The sequence below is a fragment of the Gopherus flavomarginatus genome, chromosome 2, assembly GCF_025201925.1.
Source record: "Gopherus flavomarginatus isolate rGopFla2 chromosome 2, rGopFla2.mat.asm, whole genome shotgun sequence".
Taxonomy (NCBI): Eukaryota; Metazoa; Chordata; order Testudines; family Testudinidae; genus Gopherus; species Gopherus flavomarginatus.
The window spans coordinates 209496518-209516115 of record NC_066618.1 but is presented as its reverse complement, the minus strand read 5'-3'; the positions used below and the strand labels follow the sequence as shown (position 1 = coordinate 209516115).

Sequence of the window (19598 nt, the reverse complement as noted above, 5' to 3'; positions counted from 1 at the left end):
ATCTGCTGTGGTTCAGCTCTATTCCTACTTTTAATCCAGTTCAGTTCTACTCTAGTGTCTTCTACAGTGACAACATTTTGTGATGCGAATGCGTGTGTATATAAAATACATTTTCTCTTTTTGCAGACACACGATGAACACACTCATACAAGATACAGCTAGCTGAACAGCTATAAAATGCCCAAATTTGGGTCTACAAAAGCAGTTCAGATTGAAAATTCTGACAGTGATAGCACCATGGTGGAGAAACCAACTGGAAGAAAGGTAAAAAGGAAATGTAAATAAATAAATTACACTGAAAGATGATTAATTTTGTAGGACTATATAACATGTATGAACCATAGGAAACCATATCATAGGTCATGGTATGCCATTACAACCCTAGGAAATATATGTGAATCTGTGTTTTGGTATCCTGGTCTTAAAAAATCTAACTAAAATAGATTACAGGTTTTTGATTGTTAATATGCTCATCGCTATATGTGCAGCAGACATTAGGAATTTTTAAAAAGATTTTAGTCTCTTTCAGTTTAACATTAAAAGGAACTGGATATGCTGAATTTATTTGTATTGTGCCATTGTGCTATTCATGTCTTATGTCATCTGCTGTCTTTATGTATTGATATTGCTATTTTAGATTACTGCATTTAATTCTATATTTTTGTCTAGGATATATATGTACCGGTATGTATATTTTAGTAGCTTTTCTGAATTCCTCCAGAAAAAGCACAGATCAGTGTTGTAAACACAAATACATTCCTTGCGTAGGACAGGCAGTAGTTGAACGTTTGTTGACATTTGACTTGCAGCCTTAATACAGAAAAAAGATGTGTAATTACCTTAGAAATGCTGCAGTTCCTGGAGTGTGAGTCCACTTTAAAAATTGTGTGATTTAGTTTTTGAGTGAAGCAAAAAAAGTAAGATAAAGTTGACCCTAAGCTGTATATGGTTTGTTGTTATATGATTATGCAAACTGAAATTTTACTCAGTAATATTGCTGTCTCACCCATTTTCAAAACTTCTAAGGCCCAGTTATGACTAACTGTGTGTGTAAGTGTGCTACAGGGAGCCCTTTGGCATTCATAGCATTCCTGAACTTTTCCCTCTGGAACTGCATGTCTTCTGCAGCTTTTTGTAAGGCAGCTATTAATTTTTCCTGTAGCTCCTTTACTTGCCCCGTGGGATCCCCCAGCACCTTTCCACACAGGATCAGAGTCCTCACAGTACTCAGGGATGACCACAGAGGCAATGTCTGCATGGGCCCTCTCTGTCCCAATCATTTTATCTGTTATCTTCTTATTAACTACTACTGGGTGCGTGGATTGACCACCTGCCAGGCCCGTGGTCATCACCACCACGCCTACGCAGGCAGTATCCAGCATACTCCAGTCCCTGCACACCCTCTCCTTTTTTCCCCATCTCTCTGGGTTCCATACCTTTCTGTTTGCTACCCACAGTTTCTTTAGAGGGCAGTGCCTTTTTATATGGCTGACCTTGCAGCACCCAAAACAAATCCTTGTCCTTGCCTTGTTGGTAGGCCATGCTTTGGCCTTCTCTTGTCTAACCATTTCCCCTGGGCTAACCTTCACCTCATAAATGGGCATCTCCTTCTTACGTGCCCCTGTTGACCACAGTCAAAACACACCCCTTCCTTGCCTGTTTTCCCCACAGGTTGGACTCTTTTGGACTTTCTTGTTTTCTTGCCTCCAAAGTATAGCCTGAAACCAAAATTACCTTAAATTATTAGAAAATTGCCAATCAGTTTAAATGGGAGAAAAAAATCAAACGTTTCAAAATAAGTAATAGACTTACTCTTAACATATGATTTTGTAGTAATTTCATATTATTAGATAGGTATGGTGCCATCCTGGCTTAGTTTTAGATATATTATTGAAAACAAAAGGAAAACGTTATATTCATATATATTCTTTTAACATTTGCAATAAAGGAGCTTTGCTTTTTTTTGTTTTTTTTTAAAGCCATATCTAGGACTATAATCATATATATCTAGATAGGCTAAGTTACTCGGTAGATAAATAAGATAATAAACTGTTCACCCCTTAAGAGATCATGCATCTTTCAGTTTCTCTGTCTCTCTTGTTGACATTGAACCTCCAAACCTCTGCTGTCAGCATGCCCATTCCTGTGTTAATGACATTCTGAGTGGTCAAGAGGCCTATTGATTTAAACTTTTTGGCTACTTTAATGGATTTAGGTGTGAATAGTACTTATGATTTAGTGATATCTGAATGTTAGATCTTATCTACATGGTATTTTCCCATTTTATTCAATAATCTGTCCCTTTTCTTTTTTTCTATTTGCACTAACTTGCAAAAAGGCCTTGTCTTTCCTCATGTTAATCTGTGGTAACTACTACTAAGGAAAATCCTAGTGACAAGGTAGTTTGTAGCTTTCATATGTGTTACCAGGGTGAGAGAAAAGACTTTTGGGAAACCTAGATTAGCTAACAAGGTAAGAACACACCCGTTTTCCTATTGAAGGTGCACCCAAAAAGTGCCCATCCAAGGATCTGGGCCCCAGGAGCATACAGGCAGTCAGTGCCAATAATGGAGCACAGGCAGCAGCGGATTACCGCATGGGCCGATGGGGCCCCGGACAATTTGGAGGCCCCTCAGGAGTGATGGGAACTCAGGCCATACCCCCTGCTCCTCCTCTTCCCTCTGAGGCCCGGCCTCCAGCCCAGCCAGAAGTCTGTGGAAGAGTGGTGAGCAATGCATATTCCACTGCCCCTAGGCAGAGCTGGCTGAGCTGCTCGCCTGAGCCAGTACAGGTGCTGGAGTCTAGGGGGTAAGAGGAGGAGCAGGGTGCAGGGCCCCAGTATATCTTAATCTGCCTCCTGAGCACAGGTCAAAAATGCACACAAATATATACAGCATAAACAGATTAATGAATTTTGCTGCAGTTTGATTTCTAGATCTAGTACTGTAGTAATCCGATCTCAAGATGAGAGAAGCGTGGATGACAGTTGTACAGTCTGCATGTGAAATAAGTGGTCTTACCCTTTTGGTGTGTGAGGATGGGGAGAAAAGTGGCATGACCATTACTGCTACCTGCTCATCTAGTAGCAGGAAGTCTAACTGGCCCTGTAGATTGCAAACCCATTCTGTTAGTGTAATCAGAAAGGCCCGATTCTTATGTTGTGGAGGATATCTGCTCAGTCACAGTCCTTCACTCATGGAGAGCTAGTCATTGCCATCAATGCTACTCTTTCTCTTATAGTTTTCCCAAACAGCAGTAGAGTGAAATTCTATTTGTTGTCAGTTTCACTGCAACCTAGGGGGTTCTGAATAGCAGCTGTGAAACTGACCAGCCTTGTGAATTTAATTACTGCTAGTATTACTTGAGAATGCTAGGAACAGAAACACAAGAATGGTGAGAAAATACCAATTCTAGAGCTAGTCAAGACTCTGAAATCGTGGAACTCAATGATAATGCTGTCTCAACAGCATATAATCATTGTCACATCTGTATTCCTGGTAGGCTGAGGAACTCAGTTGGCTTCCATAATAAATTGAGATCAGTAGAACTGGCTTTGGTTTTACAGTTTAGTGTAAGTGTAGCATACAAGAATGGAAAGTTATGTCATTTTGCATACATTTGTAATAGTGCAAACTTAGCTAAGGTTATAGAAACAGTATTATTGTGAGAATTAGTAAGTAATCATATAAAGATAGCTTCTTAATACATTCTCATAGGGGAGCAGAGTTATGCTTTATTATATCTTTCACCTTTCTTTATTTTTTCGGGACATAGGCTTTTTTATCTCTAATGCACTAGGCACATTTATAGAGCTGTAAAAATAATAAACTAATTTAAAAATTGTATTAACATGGATTTTTTTTGTTTGGAATATATATTGATGCATACATTTTACACAGTGCCGTCCTGGGGACTGCAGAAGTGAAAGCAGCAGCCCAGTGGGCTGCCTCTCCCAGGAGCCAGCAGCCACGACAGCAGCTCCTCTGGCATGGCTGTACTGGTGGGCACCAGGCTCACCAGCAGATGTTCCTGGTCATGCTAGTGCAGTAGACAGGGCTGGGAGTGGTACAACCATGCCGAAGGAGCTGCCAGCTTGGGGCTCTCAGATCTGGGAGTTTTTTCTGCTACAGTTCCAAGTAGAGCTCTTTAGCTCCGTGGATACTGATTTATATCCGCAGATATAAATGTTGCATCCGCACAGGGCTCTAATAATTTTAGTGTTCACTGATTAAATGGTATTTTTTGTGGTTCCTTGGATTGTGGCACTTTGAGCTCTTTAGATGGTATTGTCAGCATTTCAACTTCAGTGTCGTCGTTTTCCATTTGTTGGCATTGTGGAATGTGACAAAAAGTCCTTTTTCAAGTGCTGTGCAGCTTGTAAAATCAAAATTCCAGTCTCTAACTTACATATGTGTGAAATATCTACCCTGCAGGTGCACTGTTTATGCCATCTTCATGTCCACTTCTAACTTCTTCTCAATTTGTTTACCTCTGCCTACGAGTACTTCAGCAATGTTACCCAGAGAGTTTGTGCCAACTGTTTCTCATTCAGATACCTAACTTTCAGATGTTGAGACAACAGGGTCATATACTGTCCACACTTGATGAGGAGATGTAGAGCTAAGTGTCATGGATATATTGCTATCATTATATCCTTAATGTCTTCTTATCTCCCTCAAATATGTTTTAACTAAATGTTAAACCTATAGGAGGGATGGCTGGATTGAGTTGTATGGGACACAGGCAAGAGCTCTTGGTGAGAGAACAATTGCCTACCTCAACCCTCTGTGTTAGATCTAAATGGTAGGAATGGACTCCTCTTAACACAATCCATGTCTACCCTTGCTAGATTTGTAAGAGGATTATCAGCACTTCACAATCAGCAATGTTGAAAGCTGCTGATATAGCTAACAGTTACAGCAGGGACATTTAAGATCTGTCCCAGACCTTACGAGAGCTTATGATTGGTCTTAGATTTCTTTTGTGGTGGCTTAGAAAAACTACCTATATCCTTTTTGAGTTGACGTTTCCAATCTCAGTGGACTCAAATAGGAAAGGTAGATTTTTTCAGTGGGGTACCATAACTTTTTTTTCAAGAAGTCTCCCTAATTAGACTCATGATCAGGTGTATCCCTTGTAATTTAAATTTAGTCCTGTGCAGATTATTTCTTTTGAATCTCTGAGGTTTTTAACTTTGATGGCTAGAAAGAATTATCTTCATTTTGGCTGTAGTTTCAACCAGATTGGTCAGATGGTCTATCTGAACTCCACTTTCATTCCGAATAAACGGAAGGTGGTCTTGAGAATTGTACCTGCTTTTCTTTCAAATTTTTCTTCCAGTTTCATCTATGCTGGAGATAAATCTTCTCTTCTTCAAGAGTGCCAGAAGAATGCTTTGTTATTCATTGGATGTCTACTGTACTTTGATGTTTTATTGTGACAGAATTAGTCAGTCATCTGGTAGTTTGACCTAATCATCCTTTGAGAGTGTCTCAGGATGGGAGGGATGGAGACTAAAATATCTAAATTTCTGTGGCCTACTCAGATGCTATATTTTCAAAGACTATAATGCAAAGAGGACTCCATGTCTCCTCAGCGCTTAAGTACATTTTGCCATGAACAGCAAAAGAAAAAAAAAAAGAAAAGAAAAGGGGGGCTTTGGCACAGAAAATCTGTCAAGTAGGCTTTGTTGACTTTGTCCTTTTTTCCAGAGACTGTCCTTTACACGCTTTTGGCTATTGGCTCTTTATTACAGCAAAGATGTTAAATTGCATTGCCCCTACTACCCTGCTGTCTTTTTTTATTATTTTTCTCTTCCTTATATAAAAGTATGCCTAAAATGATCCCAAAAGTTTCAAATTTGTGTATCCAAAGAGCGCAGAAAGTATAATTTTACTTGTAAATGTTGCTTTTGCATATAATACCAATCTAAGAAACATTTTCTAGATTTGCCAAAACCTTTCTCAATGTTACTTGAGTTTAATAAAATCTTTCCAAATAAATAGATTTCACTATTTTTCCTCTCTTGCTTTCCCCTCGTCCCCTCTCTGAGGTGAGAAGGTAGTTTTGAATATATTTTGTATGTCATTACTGTATTCAGTTCTGGGTTACATTTTTTCAATATCAGATAGATTATATTTTCTTAATATGATTCTTATGGTATGGGAAGGCAAGAAGTGAGTTGGGATCAAAGGGTGCCATTATTTTAGCATTCCTTTGGAACTGTTCCTGTACTGATCAGTCAAGGAGCCCATCATTCCTGGATTCAGATATTTAAGAAACAGAAACAACATTTAGAGGTAAAATTCTACTTTTTATTCCCCCCCCCACCCTTTTTTACTTTTTCTAAACGTGCTTGTAGCAAGAACATACATTTTTCTATTTTTCAGTAATGGTACTTTGCTTTAACGGTTAAGTATGTATGTCATTATTTTTAATAAGTATGCACTGTTTTAGTAAGTACACTATTCTCTATACAAACATTGCTTAGTATACTTTTTGTTTCTATCAGAGCAAGGACAAGATTGCATCGTACAACAAAACTCCAAAAGTGGATAGGAATGATGTGGGGAAGGAGATGAAAGAAAAGTCTTCCATGAAACGTAAACTTCCTTTTACTGTTAGTCCATCCAGAAATGAAGATCGAAATTCAGACACAGGTAGAACACTTTATTTCCTTAGCTAATCATTTGTTGCTGAAACACATCCTGATTATAATTATTGTATGTTATGATAGTGAGTTAAATGCAAAGGATACTAACTAGTATAGATTTGCTTGCTTGTTTCTGATTCAGATCTCAGTCCCATCTGATAGGCTTTCATCCCGTCAGGCATTTGCCAAGAACTTGTATGCTGGCACAATTCTTCTCAGCTACTTTTTCCAGCAATTCCACAAACTCATCCTTCTGCGTCTATTTTAGTCATAAATCTGCCTCCTTCATTGTCATCTCTAAACGGTCATTTGCTCAAAGAAACATATTGATGAATATGAAAAGACAGCTCCTCTGCCTCCTGTAGGCTCGCATTCTGTCCTCCTATGTGGAAAGGACAGAAGGCTAAGCTCGTGGAACAAATTGGTCTCAAATCAACCCTGGAAAGAAACTTTTCCTATGGTATAAGCTTTTATGATCTATATAGGATGCAACTGTGTGACATAGTCAAGCATATCCAACTAGAATCAATTTATTTGAGATTCCATGGTCTTTCTTAGTATAGCTGTTTTAGAATCAAGAGGGGGAATATTAGGGGCCCCTGCCTCCACCTGCACCAACCTACAGTATTTTAACTTCACTGAACATAACACTAGTCCAATGAGAATTCTGATTGTAGCAAGAAAACATCACGCTCGCAGTCTCTATGTATAGCATTTCCTCATTAGGTTTATTATTACATTTTCTTCTTAAGTGCCCATAATCCATATATTCTTCTAACCATAATAAATTTAATTATCTCTGTAAACATCCTCCATTAACTCCTCCATCAACAAGTTTAGAACTCAAGATAAGAGTATATCCACCACTAGTCATTTATTGTCTATCCAGGGCTCATTCATGCAGTTGATTTGCCCCCTGAACATGTAGGCCCACTATGAAGCATAAGTTTTTTTTGCCCCGCTAGAGAGACTGTCACATGTTATGTTATCCCAATTTGAATGGCTAGTAGAGCTATTTATGTTACATTCAAGATGAGGTATTAGCATTAGACATCAACTTTTAGTAGTACTTTGGAATTGTTGCATATTATGCTAATTAATAATGCTCCCTCTCATTTCTGAAAAAGTTGTGTTCCTAGCATTAGATTTTAAATGAGCTATTAGTATCTGCTATCTCAGGTAGTGCTTTTAATGCTAAACTCTAGTAATAGTTTAATGTTAATTTTTAGAAGCATTTATTAATATTTAGCATTTTATATCATGTTTTGCATGTTCAGAACTACTTACAGATATGAACTAAGTAATCATCACAATGTCTTGTGACATATTACTATTAACTGTTCAACATGTATATTGTAGTAGCACATATTATAGCAATCATCACAACCAAGTTGGACTCCATTATGCTAGGTACCATACAGACTTACAGTAAATGACACTCCCAGCCTGAAAGAGTTTACAGTCTAAAAGACAAGACATAACAGATGGAGGAGACAAACAAGTGGGTAGGAGAATGTAATATAATAATAGGTTGTTCACAATTAGCCATTCTGTAGCAGTGATCACCACTCACCACCTGGCTAGCTGCTGTCAGTTGGGTGGCAGATCTCTGTATGCATTATGGCACCAGTAGGTAGACTACTGCTGCTGTTCACATTTTATAGGTGAGCAAGTTGAAACACAGAGGTAAAATGATGTGTCTGAAATCACCCAGAGTCACTGATATTGCTCGGACTTGAAACCACATCTCCTAACTTCAAACTCCCATGACTAACCCATTAGACTAACTGTGCTGCTTCTGCCATTATCTGTGCTTGCTCACTGTATTTAGGAGAGATTGCCAACAGTTCTGGCTGGCTGTACTTAAAGGGGGTTGGAGGTGGGAGAAAAATAGCAAGAGAGGATAAGTTTGGAGAGAAGTGGGATTCATTCTTCTCTCGACCTACCTGCATCTACACCAGCAGTTAGGTTGGCATAGCTATGATGCTCAGGGATGTAGATTTTTCACAAAAGTGAGTGCAGTAGCTATGCCAAACTTAGTTTTAAGTGTAGACCAGACCTAAAAAAGGGTTCTGCAACTGGATGAGCTGCTTTTTAAAATAAATACGCCATAAAATGTCACTTTAAAGGCTAAACTATATTCTGCACCATAAAATTTAAAATTCTGCAACCAAAAATGAAAAATTCTGCACAAGATATTTTAAAATTCTGCAAAATTCTGCGTATTTTATTTGTCAAAATAACATCACACCAGTGTCAATTATTTTTGGTCATTTATTTCAAAATACCTGTCAGCAAGTATGTCTGTAACAATGCAGACAACAAAAATGATACAGGGAATGTTTTTTGACAAATAAATTCCTTACTAGGCATATTCATACAGAACTCTGAGTAATAATTCCTTTAAACTACAATACAGAACCGTATTTCCCACATCCCTCAGAAGCAGCGCAAAGGCTTAGGAGAATCAGGGGTAACACAGGAGCTGAGGGAGAGGGAAGTAATTGCTGGGAAGGAGCCTGGGTGTGAACTTGGAGGGTTGTTGGATATGGGTGGGAAAAGTATGGAACAGGTTTTTTGGGTGGGCAGGGATTGTTAGGGAGCTTCCCCCATGGAGACCCTGGCTGACCCCTAGCTTCTTCCATTCAGGCAGGCACATCTACCCCTGTCTCCATGTGTCCTTGCACCCCCAGTCCATGTGTGTCCCTCCATCCCCATTCAGACATCCACTCCCCCATCCCCATCTGGCCCTGCATCTCTGTTCCCATTCAGTCCCTGCCCCAGTCTGTCCTCCCCCACTAGCCCTTGTGAGCCTCTGACTCCCTCCCTGCAGCCCCGTGCTGTCTGCCTCCCCATAAACCCCTGTCTCCTGACCTGGCCCAACTGGTGCTGTAAAGAAGGCAGGCTCTTTCTCTTCCCTAGCTGGCCAGGAGCTGCTGCTCTATCACCACAGTGCCTTCTGGTGGGCAAAAGGTGTAACTGCAGCAACTTTCCAGCCAAAGTTATTTTCTGTGTAAAAAATAAAAATATGCATGGCTCATTAATTATGCATGCACACAGTGGTGCAGAATCCCCCCATGAGTAACTGTGTTGTGGTCTTAAAGAGAGGGCTGAAGAAGTGGATAAGGCAGTTACTTGGCTTCTTACATACCTTTACCACAACAAGTTTACTATCAGAGGTCTTCAGATTTGACTGTAGTATTGACAGTTGTTTTATATTTTAGAAATTTATTAGTTACTATTATCATACTTTATCATACTTCTAGGGGGAATTCTATTTGGAGTTATAGGTTTGGAGTTATGGATTGGATGAGAACATTTTTCTTACCTGTTATTAGGCATTCTGTAATTCGTCTCCCAATCCAGAGCCAGTCATTTTATTGACAGGAAGTCATTTACCTAGAATATTTCAATTTTTCCTCTTTTCTGGTAGTCTGAGGATGAACAGTAAGACAAAACTGTTTTTGGTATGAACGCTTTTGTTTGATTCTTCTGCCTGATTAACAGGCAGAAAAATAATTTGGTTGTCTTAGGTAGCAGAAACTCTATTGAAGGTAGGAAAATCTTCCTTTTCTCACCTACCTTGAGTAATGAGGTATAGGATTTTGTTTAGAAGTTCTTTACATGGTTGACTGTGGTTCTTTTTTCTTGTCTTTTTGTGAATAATTAGTCTTTGGGCAAAACTTTAAATGTGTTTGGTTCTCTTAACCTCTCATCACAAGCCTTGTTTTCCAAACCTTTTATTATTTGTTTGTAACAATAACTTCCTTGTTTTCCCCTTCTTGTTTCTTCTCCAATTTCCCTCTTTTGAAAAATGTGATACCCAAAATAATAATACTTCAGTTGAGGCTTAACCAGTATCAATTGTAGCTTGTTTTCTGGGTGCAGATCTGATTAATAAAACCTAAGGCCCTGCTCCTGCAAACATTTATGTACATGCTTCAATTTACACCCTTGAGAAGTCTCTTTGAAGTCAATGGGACTACTTGCATGCTTTAAATACTTTATACAAATGCTTAATTTTGAGGATTGAGGCATTTAGCTTCCTTAAAAATGCTATTAACTCTTAATTTGTTTTTTGGTGTTTTTTGTTTTTGTTTTATAGATGTCAAATAAGTGTCTATCTCAAGCTTTTTAGTTTAACATCCACTAGAACCCACACACATTTCTCTGTTGTATACTTCCTAATCAGTATTTCCTTCGTCCCTATTTCCCACCATTCTATATTTATTCAGTTGACTTCTCCTCCCTACGTTAAATCATATGTTTTTCTTTAAAATCATTGTATTCAGAGAATTTACCAGGATTATACTGGTTTAAACCTAACCTCCAGATTAGTTTGAGTCCATCAATTTTGTATTGTCCTTTTAATTTGGTCATCTTTCTTGACTTTGTCATCTGACATTATTAATAGTAAAGATACTTATCACTTCTACATGGTTTATAAACATTAATTTCCTCTCAGTACTAACCCACACTTTGCCTTCACACAAACCTATTAACTACTCTTGTTTCTGGTTGGTTGGTTTGTGTTTTAACCAGATGTGTACTCGTAATTCTCATTTTACCAAATGGAAATTTTTGCATGGGACCATGTGATATGTCTTACTAAAGCTCTAATATATTAATTATAGTGCATTTCCTTTATCCACTAATGTTGTTACCTACCAAAGAAGCATTTGGGTTAGTTTGGCATGATTTGTTTTTTAAAAGCCCATGTTGCATATTATTTTCCTAAAGTGCTTAAAAGTGGATGTTTTGTTCTAGGAATTCACCTTTTTTCTAACCTTAAAAATAGGTACAATACTCTTTTCCCTTGAGACATAATCTGTTTTCCATAGATTCTCCAAAATAATTGCCAGTGTTTCTGACATTTCTACTTCTAGTTCCTTTGACGCTTCAGTGTGAATTTCATCAAGCCCTGATCATTTGAACCCCTACAGTAAGAAGTGCAGAAAAGCATCTAAGAACATTGTCCTTATATAACTTAACCGTTTTTCATTGTTTTTAAAGATGTTAAGAAGGCTACAGCAAAAGAGGAAAATGTTAAAGGGATGCTGTCCAACCAAATTTGGCCCAAAATGTTGAGATTGTTTTTTAAACCTTTTACAAAACAGTCTCTTGTAGAAGAAAGATGTTTAAAAAAAAATGGAAATGCCTTACGTATAGTTTCTAACCCTATCCTTGTAGTATTGTACTAGTACAGAGAATCTGAAAGCGAAATTGACCACTATAAATAGAAGGAAAACTGACTTTTCTAGTTGTTTACTTTTTACATTTCTCCGTCTGGTCACTACAACAAAATAGTGAAAGAGAAGTTAGATTTTTAACTTTTAACAGTCTAGGATATTCTGAGTGAAATCCGGTAGGTTAGGAATTATTTTAAAAAATCATATTTAAATGTACACTATCACTTTTAATAAGAAAATTATTTCAGTTCAAATAATACTTTTATAAAACAAAACAAATTAATTACACAAATTGTGTAGACAATAGTGTTCTGAAACCCAGAAATACAAGAATATTTTAACTTGAGGTTTCCATAACGTACTTTACTAAGCCTTTCCTGCCTATTGTAGTATATTGTACAGTGGGCTCTGTGAAGAGATCTTGTAGCAGTGAGTGATTTTCCATATTGTATATGTTGCTATAATTGGTTGCATGATTCAAGGGTCCTGATCATTAATCAGGAATTTTCTGTGGATTTATGTGATTATCAATTAAAAACTGTGGAAAAACTAGTCCTGTAGTCTTTTGACTAAATATCTAGAGATCTTTTTAAATGGTATGTCAGAGTTTCTCTTTTGTATGCCATACTTCCCTCCACCCCTTGTCTCCTGTGTCTTCTCATTCTGTAGATTCAGATCCAGGACATACACATGAAAACTGGGGGGAGAGATTAATACCTTCTTACAGGACATATTCAGGTAAATGTATTATCAGGTGCACCTGCTGTAGTCCAGTGACTTTTTGTTAACATTATTGTTAATTTCAGTGTTGATTGACTATTTAGAGTTTATTTTAAAACAGCTTGTGAATTCTAACAGAAAGATGGGTAAAGAAATGTTTCCTGAATGACTGGAAATAACCTAAATGAACATAATTTAATTTATATGCTACCTTTCATCACCATGTACCTAGAAGTGTAACTGTTTAACATCATTCTTCAATGCTAAGCAGTTAGAACAGGAATGTATTACCATCATTTGCTGAATACACTATTCAAAATATAAAGTGATGATAAACATAGGTAAAATAGAAGGTGACAGAAAATGTACAGTATACTGCACTGCAAACATGCAAGACAGATCTTTAAAGTGTGTCTAACTATATCAATATTGGTTTTGGCACATTATTTTGCCATGATGAACATTGTTAAAACAACATTGAGCTGTAATTCTGAAATAAAAGTTGAATACATAAAACTTTTTTGTAGAAAAGAACCATGGGCAATAAGTAGTATGAATTTATAAACACAAATCATGCCAGACAAACTAAAGCACTTTTTTTTTATAGAATTACTAAATTAGCGGATGAAGAGTACACAGTAAATATTCCATGGAGCAGATCACACTTCTCCATAGTTGAAACCAGAATAAAGAACTATAAATTCACATGTGCACAGTTGTATAATTTTTCATGCTTAAAACAGTTTTGGTTAAAATTGTTCTTGAAATTTAAAACAAAAGTATGTACCTATTGTTTGCTTCTCTTTTCCTCAGAGAGCATTAAATCTGGAGAAACTGTAGGAACATCAAGCTTTGCAGGGAGGCAACAGCAGCAGAAGGGGGAGCTTAGAGTGGTGAGCAAAGAGGAGTCTGGGTCAGGCAGAGGAGGGGTTTGTTACAGCAGATCTATGACAGAAAAGAAGGGAAGTGGAAAGGGAGAGGGATAGGAGCAGAGAGGAGACTTCTTTGGGCTAGGGGAGGAAGTGGACACAAACAGAAAAGGGATTGCAGGGAGCAGAGAAGGGACTATTGCAGAGGACTAGAGGAGTATGGAATATGGTGGAGTCCTTAATGGAACTTTGACTTCTAGATACTTAAGTCACTTGAAAATTTTGCACTTAGTGTAGCAACATATGCCAACAACTCCTTTGCCCTTTGCTTGACTTTTATTTGCTTTACATGAAGAGTTTGCTCTTTTAGTGCACTTGCAATTTACCTCCTCTATACGTTACTACAGTCTGTACTAATATTGTCTCTTCCAGCATTAAGATTATTGCTTCCACAGACTGCAGAATTCTTAAAAGCTTTCATGAAAAAAGAGGATGAGGGGAAGATGGAAGAATTACATTGTACTAGTACAAAGGCTTTTTGAAATTTAAGATGTCCGCAGCCATAGTCTGCAAATTTCTTATATTCATTAGAAAAAAATCCTTGTTTTTAAAATAATGCATTTTATGTTCAGGGTAGGTTGATTTAAATCATTATTAAAGCTAGTGATTTAAATAATTGTTTAAATCAGCAAGTAGGAAACGTAGATTTAAATAATAACTTTTAATCTTGTTTTGCATTTGTACTTTTTAGTTACTTTCCTGAGGAAGGTTGATTCTCATTAGCAGGTAACCATTAAAACACATTGATATGCAACTAAGTATAGCCTTTATGCTAAATTTAGTACTACTTTTTCTTCTTCGAGTGATTGCTCATGTCCATTCCAATAGGGGTGTGTGTGTGCGCGCTGCGTGCACAATCATTGGAAGTTTTTTACTGTAGTAGTACCCATCGGGTCGGCTGTAGAGCCCCCTAGAGTGGCATCTTTATGGCAGTGTATATAGGTTCCTGCTGACCCACCTCCTGCTCAGTTCCTTCTTACCGCCAGTGACAGTCATTGGAACAACTGATCTCTTGCTTTAGCAAGTGCTTCCTAATGGTTTTCCCTTTATATAGTTGTTATCCTTCACTATCATAGTTAGTTAGTCAGTTAGTTCATTAGTATGTTTAAGTTGGGGGGGTTCCCCCCTGATATTTTCCCCCATCGCCAGGGCATGCTGCCGCCCCAGGATTCAAGCTGTGCGATAGGTATGGTAAGCTTATCCCGAGAAAGGATCTGCCCACCGCTTGTCTTGCAAATGATCCTCTCCCAGGCACTTTAGACAAGTGCACCATCTGTAGAGGCTTCAAGCCCAGAACTAAGAGGGAGAGGGACTCTTGATGGAGCCCGCTTTCCGGCCCCAACCAGATCAAGAGCGGGCACTGGCAGCCTTGGTGCACAGCACACCGGCCTCAGTGCAGGACACCTCTTCATGGAGGAAGGACTCACCATTCCCCTGTGCGGAACGCAAGCTCATTGGTGCAGCACCGATCATAATCCTCGGCGCCACATAAAAAGAAGGCGGAATGGGGGCCCTCCCTTGCCAAGAAGAGCGGGAAGGACTCTAGTATTTTGCTTCTCACGGTGGGACACCAGAAGGCTGGTCCATCGGCCATGGCACAGTTGCCTCTGGCCTCGAGGGGAGGACCATCGAGTCCAATGTTGGTGGACTCTCCAATCCGGGAAGTGTTGGAGGAGGACCTGGACTTCCTCTCCACACCAGACACTTTTGAGGCTGTGGAGGATTTAATTGCCATGACGACACAGTCCTCGGTCTCCTATTCCTGTGCACTGGCTTAGGTGCAAGTGGCGCACGCTCTGGCTGCTGCACCACTTCGACACTGTCTGCGGCACCGATGGCAGCACCAATGGAGGCATCTCCAATCTGGCACTAGGGCAAGTATACCATTATGCAGAGCTGTTCCCCATTGCCATGGGACTGCTCCCTGGCACCATTGGGATCCACCCCTCCCTCCTGGGCTCGGACTATTCATCGAAGTCAGAGGTGGAGTCATACGGGTCCCGATGCAGCCGGTACCAGTCAAGATCCTGGCAACAGTCTCAGCACTGTAGGGTGGAGGAACACTGTGTTCCAATGCTGTCCTGGCCTCCCCAGTGGCAGGGAACAGTACAATGGCCCTTTTGGACACCTTGGGGCTACCACCAGGGCCAAGGGCATGGTTCGAGGGCAGCATTGGTGTTGCCTGTGCCCCTTCTTCTGCAACGTCCGTTGCCCCGATCAGTCCAGGGCTCCCAAGGACCCACCATGGGGTTCAGACCCTGGGTCTCCCACATCAAGTGCAAGGTCAGAGACACCCAACAGGAATTTGCTGCAGTCCTGGAAGAGGACAGGGTGATGGCTAGAATCTTCTTCCAGGCTGCTCTGGACTCCACTGACTCAGCGGCATGAACCATGGCTACGGGCATCACAATAAGGCATAGCTCATGGCTTCAGGGCTCTGGACTCCCGGCAGAGGTCCAGAATACCATAAAGGACCTCCCATTTGACTGAGGGGCTGTTTGCTGACAAGACAGACTTGAGACTGCACAGTCTCAAGGACTCATGAGCAACCCTCAAGTCTCTGGGAATTCACCCACCAGCACCCCAGAGAAAACCCTTCAAGTCCCATCCCCCCTCATGATTCTATCCAGGTCCCCTCAGGCAGGACTATAATTGAAGGAGGGGAAGAAACAAGAGATGTCCCCCACAGTCTTCCTCCAGCCATAGTCAGGGCTCCTTCAAGCAGCCCCCCTAGCTCTAAATTGAACATTTTGAAGGTGGGGATGGAGCACCAGCCTAAATCCCGGATTCTTGCCCTTCCTTTGTGAATTGTCTGTTCCACTTCTTCTGTGCCTGGGCCCAGATTACTTCAGAACACTGGGTCCTGAGCACGGTAGGGGTAGGATATTCTATCCAATTCTGTGCCCTCCCACCCACCTTTCCATCCCTCTTCAGGGACCACTCTCATGAGCAACTCCTGCTACAGGAGGTACAATTGCTCCTTGTCTAATAGAGGAGGTTCCTTAGGAGTTCAGGGGCAGGGGGTTATACTCCTGATATTTCCTCATCCCCAAGGGTGGGCTCAGGCCTATCCTGAGGTGTGATACCTCAGCTTTCTTATGAACGTGTTGAAGTTTCATATGGTCTCTCTGGCCACCATCATTCCTTCTCTGGATTCGGGGGACTGGTTTGCCACCCTCAACTTGAAGGACGTGTACTTTCATTTATCAATTATTCCAGCACACAGGAGATTCCTGAGATTCGTTATCAGAGGCCTGAACTGACATTTCACCATACTACCATTTGGACTTTCAACAGCCCCGCACGTGTTCACAAAGTGCCTGGCAGTTGTGGTGGCCTTCCTCTGCAACTGCCGGGTACAGGTCTTCCTGTACCTGGACGACTGGCTCATCAAGGGCAGTTCCCGCGTGCAAGTGCTAGAGCATGTAGCCCTGGCACATACTACTTCAGCAGGCTGGGGCTCATTCTGAATGTACCCAAGTCTACACCGGTCCCAACTCAGAAAATAGAGTTAATCGGGGCTCTCCTGGATTCCACTCAGGCCAGAGCCTCCCCACTCAAGTCTCGATTCCAAAGCATCAGGGGCATCATCGACAGCCTCCACTGGTTCCCAACTACCACGGCCAGAAACTGCATGAAGCTTCTGGGGCATATGCTGGTCTGCATGTATGTAGGGCAGCATGCCAGGTTACGCCTTCACCCCCTCCAGGCTTGGTTGACGAGGGTATACAGACCCAGATGGGACTCTCTGGACCCTGGTTACCCAAGATTCCTGAGTCCCTCAGCTGGTGGCTACAACCTCAAATGGTCTACGTGGGAGTACCCTTCGCCAAACCTCAGCCCTCACTGTCGCTGGTCATGGACACATCGGAGACGGACAGGAGAGCACACCTGGGCAGTATCCGAACTCAAGGCGTATGGTCGCAACTAGAGCTATTGCAGCATATCAGCGTCAGGGAGCTGAGAGCGATTCACCTGGCTTGCCAGACATTCCAAACCCATCTTCAGGGCAAATGTGTCAGTACTGATGGACAACACCACAGCGATGTTCTATATAAACAAACAGGATGGTGCTCATTCCTCTGCCCTGTGCCTGGAAGCTCTCCGACTGTGGGACTTCTGCATCACACACTGCATCCAGCTACATGCCTCATATCTGCCAGGAGCAGAAAACAAACTAGCGGACCACCTAAGTCACTTGTTCAACACTCACGAGTGGGCACTCAGAGTGGACATTGCCCTTTTGATCTTCCAGAGGTGGGGCTATCCCAACATGGACCTGTTTGTGATATGGAGCAACAGAAAGTGTCGGCTGTTCTGCTTCTTTCAGAACCACAGTCACGGCTCCATAGCAGACGTCTTTCACCTACCATGGACAAGTCACCTGCTATATGTGTTCCTGCCCTTCCCCCTCCCCCCATACACAAGGTCCTCATCAAGATCCGGCAGGACAGGGCCTCAGTGATCCTCATAGCACCAGCGTGGCTCTGACAGCACTGGTTCACCACACTGCTGAACCTATCAGTGGACAGGCCAGTGGTGATGCTCCCAGACCTCATCACACAGGATCACAGCCAACTACAACACCCCAACCTGGAGTCCCTCCACCTCAGGGCATGGAAACTCCATGGCTGAACCAGCTTGAACTGCAGTGCTCAGACTCTGTTAGGGAAGTTCTGTTGGGGAGCAGGAAGCCCTCCACTTGCACAACGTACAAGCGTTTCTCCATTTGGTGACTACAGAAAGGTACCTCCTTGCAGCAAGCTTCTATTCCCCTTGTGCTAGACTACCTCTTGTACCTGAAGCAACAGGGGTTGACGATCTTATCTATAAAGGTGCACCTGGTGGCCATCTTCATCTTACACCAGGGTGTGGTGGGCAGGTCAGTCTTTAGCAGTACCATGGTGGGCTGGTTTCTTAAGGGCTTGGATAGGCTTTACCCCCAGGTGAGGCAGCCCATTCCTCAGTGGGATCTTAACCTAATCCTTTCCGGACTCATAGATCTCCTTTCGAGCCCTGGCGACCTGCCCCTTATCTTACCTTTCCCAGAAGGTGGCTTTTCTGGTGGCCATAACCTCATCCAGAAGGGTCTCTGAGTTCAGAGCGCTGACTTCCGAGACCCCCTACATGGTCCTTTACAAATACAAGGTGCAGTGACGCCCTCACCCAGCATTCCTATCCAAGGTAGTATCACAATTTCACATTAACCAGGACCTATTTCTACTGGTATTCTTTCCTAAACCTCATGCCAGCAACAAAGAGCGAGCACTCCCATTCCCTGGGTGTAAGGCGTGCCCTAGCCTTCTACATTGAATGCACAAAGCAGTTTCGTAAGTCACCACAGCTTTTTATTGCAATTGCTGAGAGGATGAATGGGCTTCTCATCTCGTCCTGCATCAGAACATGCTAAGACCTGGCTAAGATCCCCCCGACATTGACGGCGTACTCCACAAGAGCACAGGTCTCTTCCACTGTGTTCCTCACACAAGTCCCCATTCAGGACATATGCAAGACAGCAACGTGGTCTTCCATCCACACCTTCACGTCACACTATGCAATGAGCAATTCAGTGAACTCCGACTTTCTCCGTCGAAACTGCTTCAGAGTCACCTATTGGAATGGACGTGAGCAATCACTCGAAGAAGAAAAGACTGTTAGCTACCTTTCATAACTTGTTCTTCGAGATGTGTTGTTCATGTCCATTCCAAATCCTGCCCACTTCCCCTCTGTTGGAGTATTTCGGCAAGAAGAAACTGAGCAGGCGGTGGATTGGCAGGAACCTATATACACCACCATAAAGGTGCCACTCCAGGGGGCTCCACAGCCAATACGATGGGTACTGCTAGGGTAAAAAACTTTTGACGATCGTGCATGTGGCGCGCGCACACACCTATTGGAATGGACATGAGCAACACCTCTCGAAGAACAACAGTTATGAAAGGTAGGTAACCCTCTTTTGCTAAACCAGAGGATACACTATATCTATAAATAGACTGGGTTAATGAAGTAATATCTTCTGTTGGTCTCTCTCAATAAAAGATATTACCTCACCCATCTTGTCTCTCTATCCTGGGACCAACATGGCTACAACACCACTGCATACATCTA

The 19598-nt window shown here is 41.4% G+C and overlaps 1 protein-coding gene across 4 annotated transcripts in view; it reads left to right on the top strand.

Moving 5' to 3' along the window:
• Positions 1-19598, top strand: part of ANKRD12 (ankyrin repeat domain 12) — a 128471-nt gene that overhangs the window by 41328 nt on the left and 67545 nt on the right. The window contains exons 2-4 of one of the 4 annotated variants that reach the window (XM_050942088.1): positions 127-264; positions 6512-6659; positions 12511-12579. In XM_050942088.1, the coding sequence (XP_050798045.1) occupies positions 178-264; positions 6512-6659; positions 12511-12579 (304 nt within the window). In that variant the 5' untranslated portion in view covers positions 127-177. Of the gene's footprint in view, positions 1-126; positions 265-6490; positions 6660-12510; positions 12580-19598 lie in introns of all 4 variants that reach the window. The other 3 variants (XM_050942087.1, XM_050942090.1, XM_050942089.1) reach the window with 3 other exon arrangements.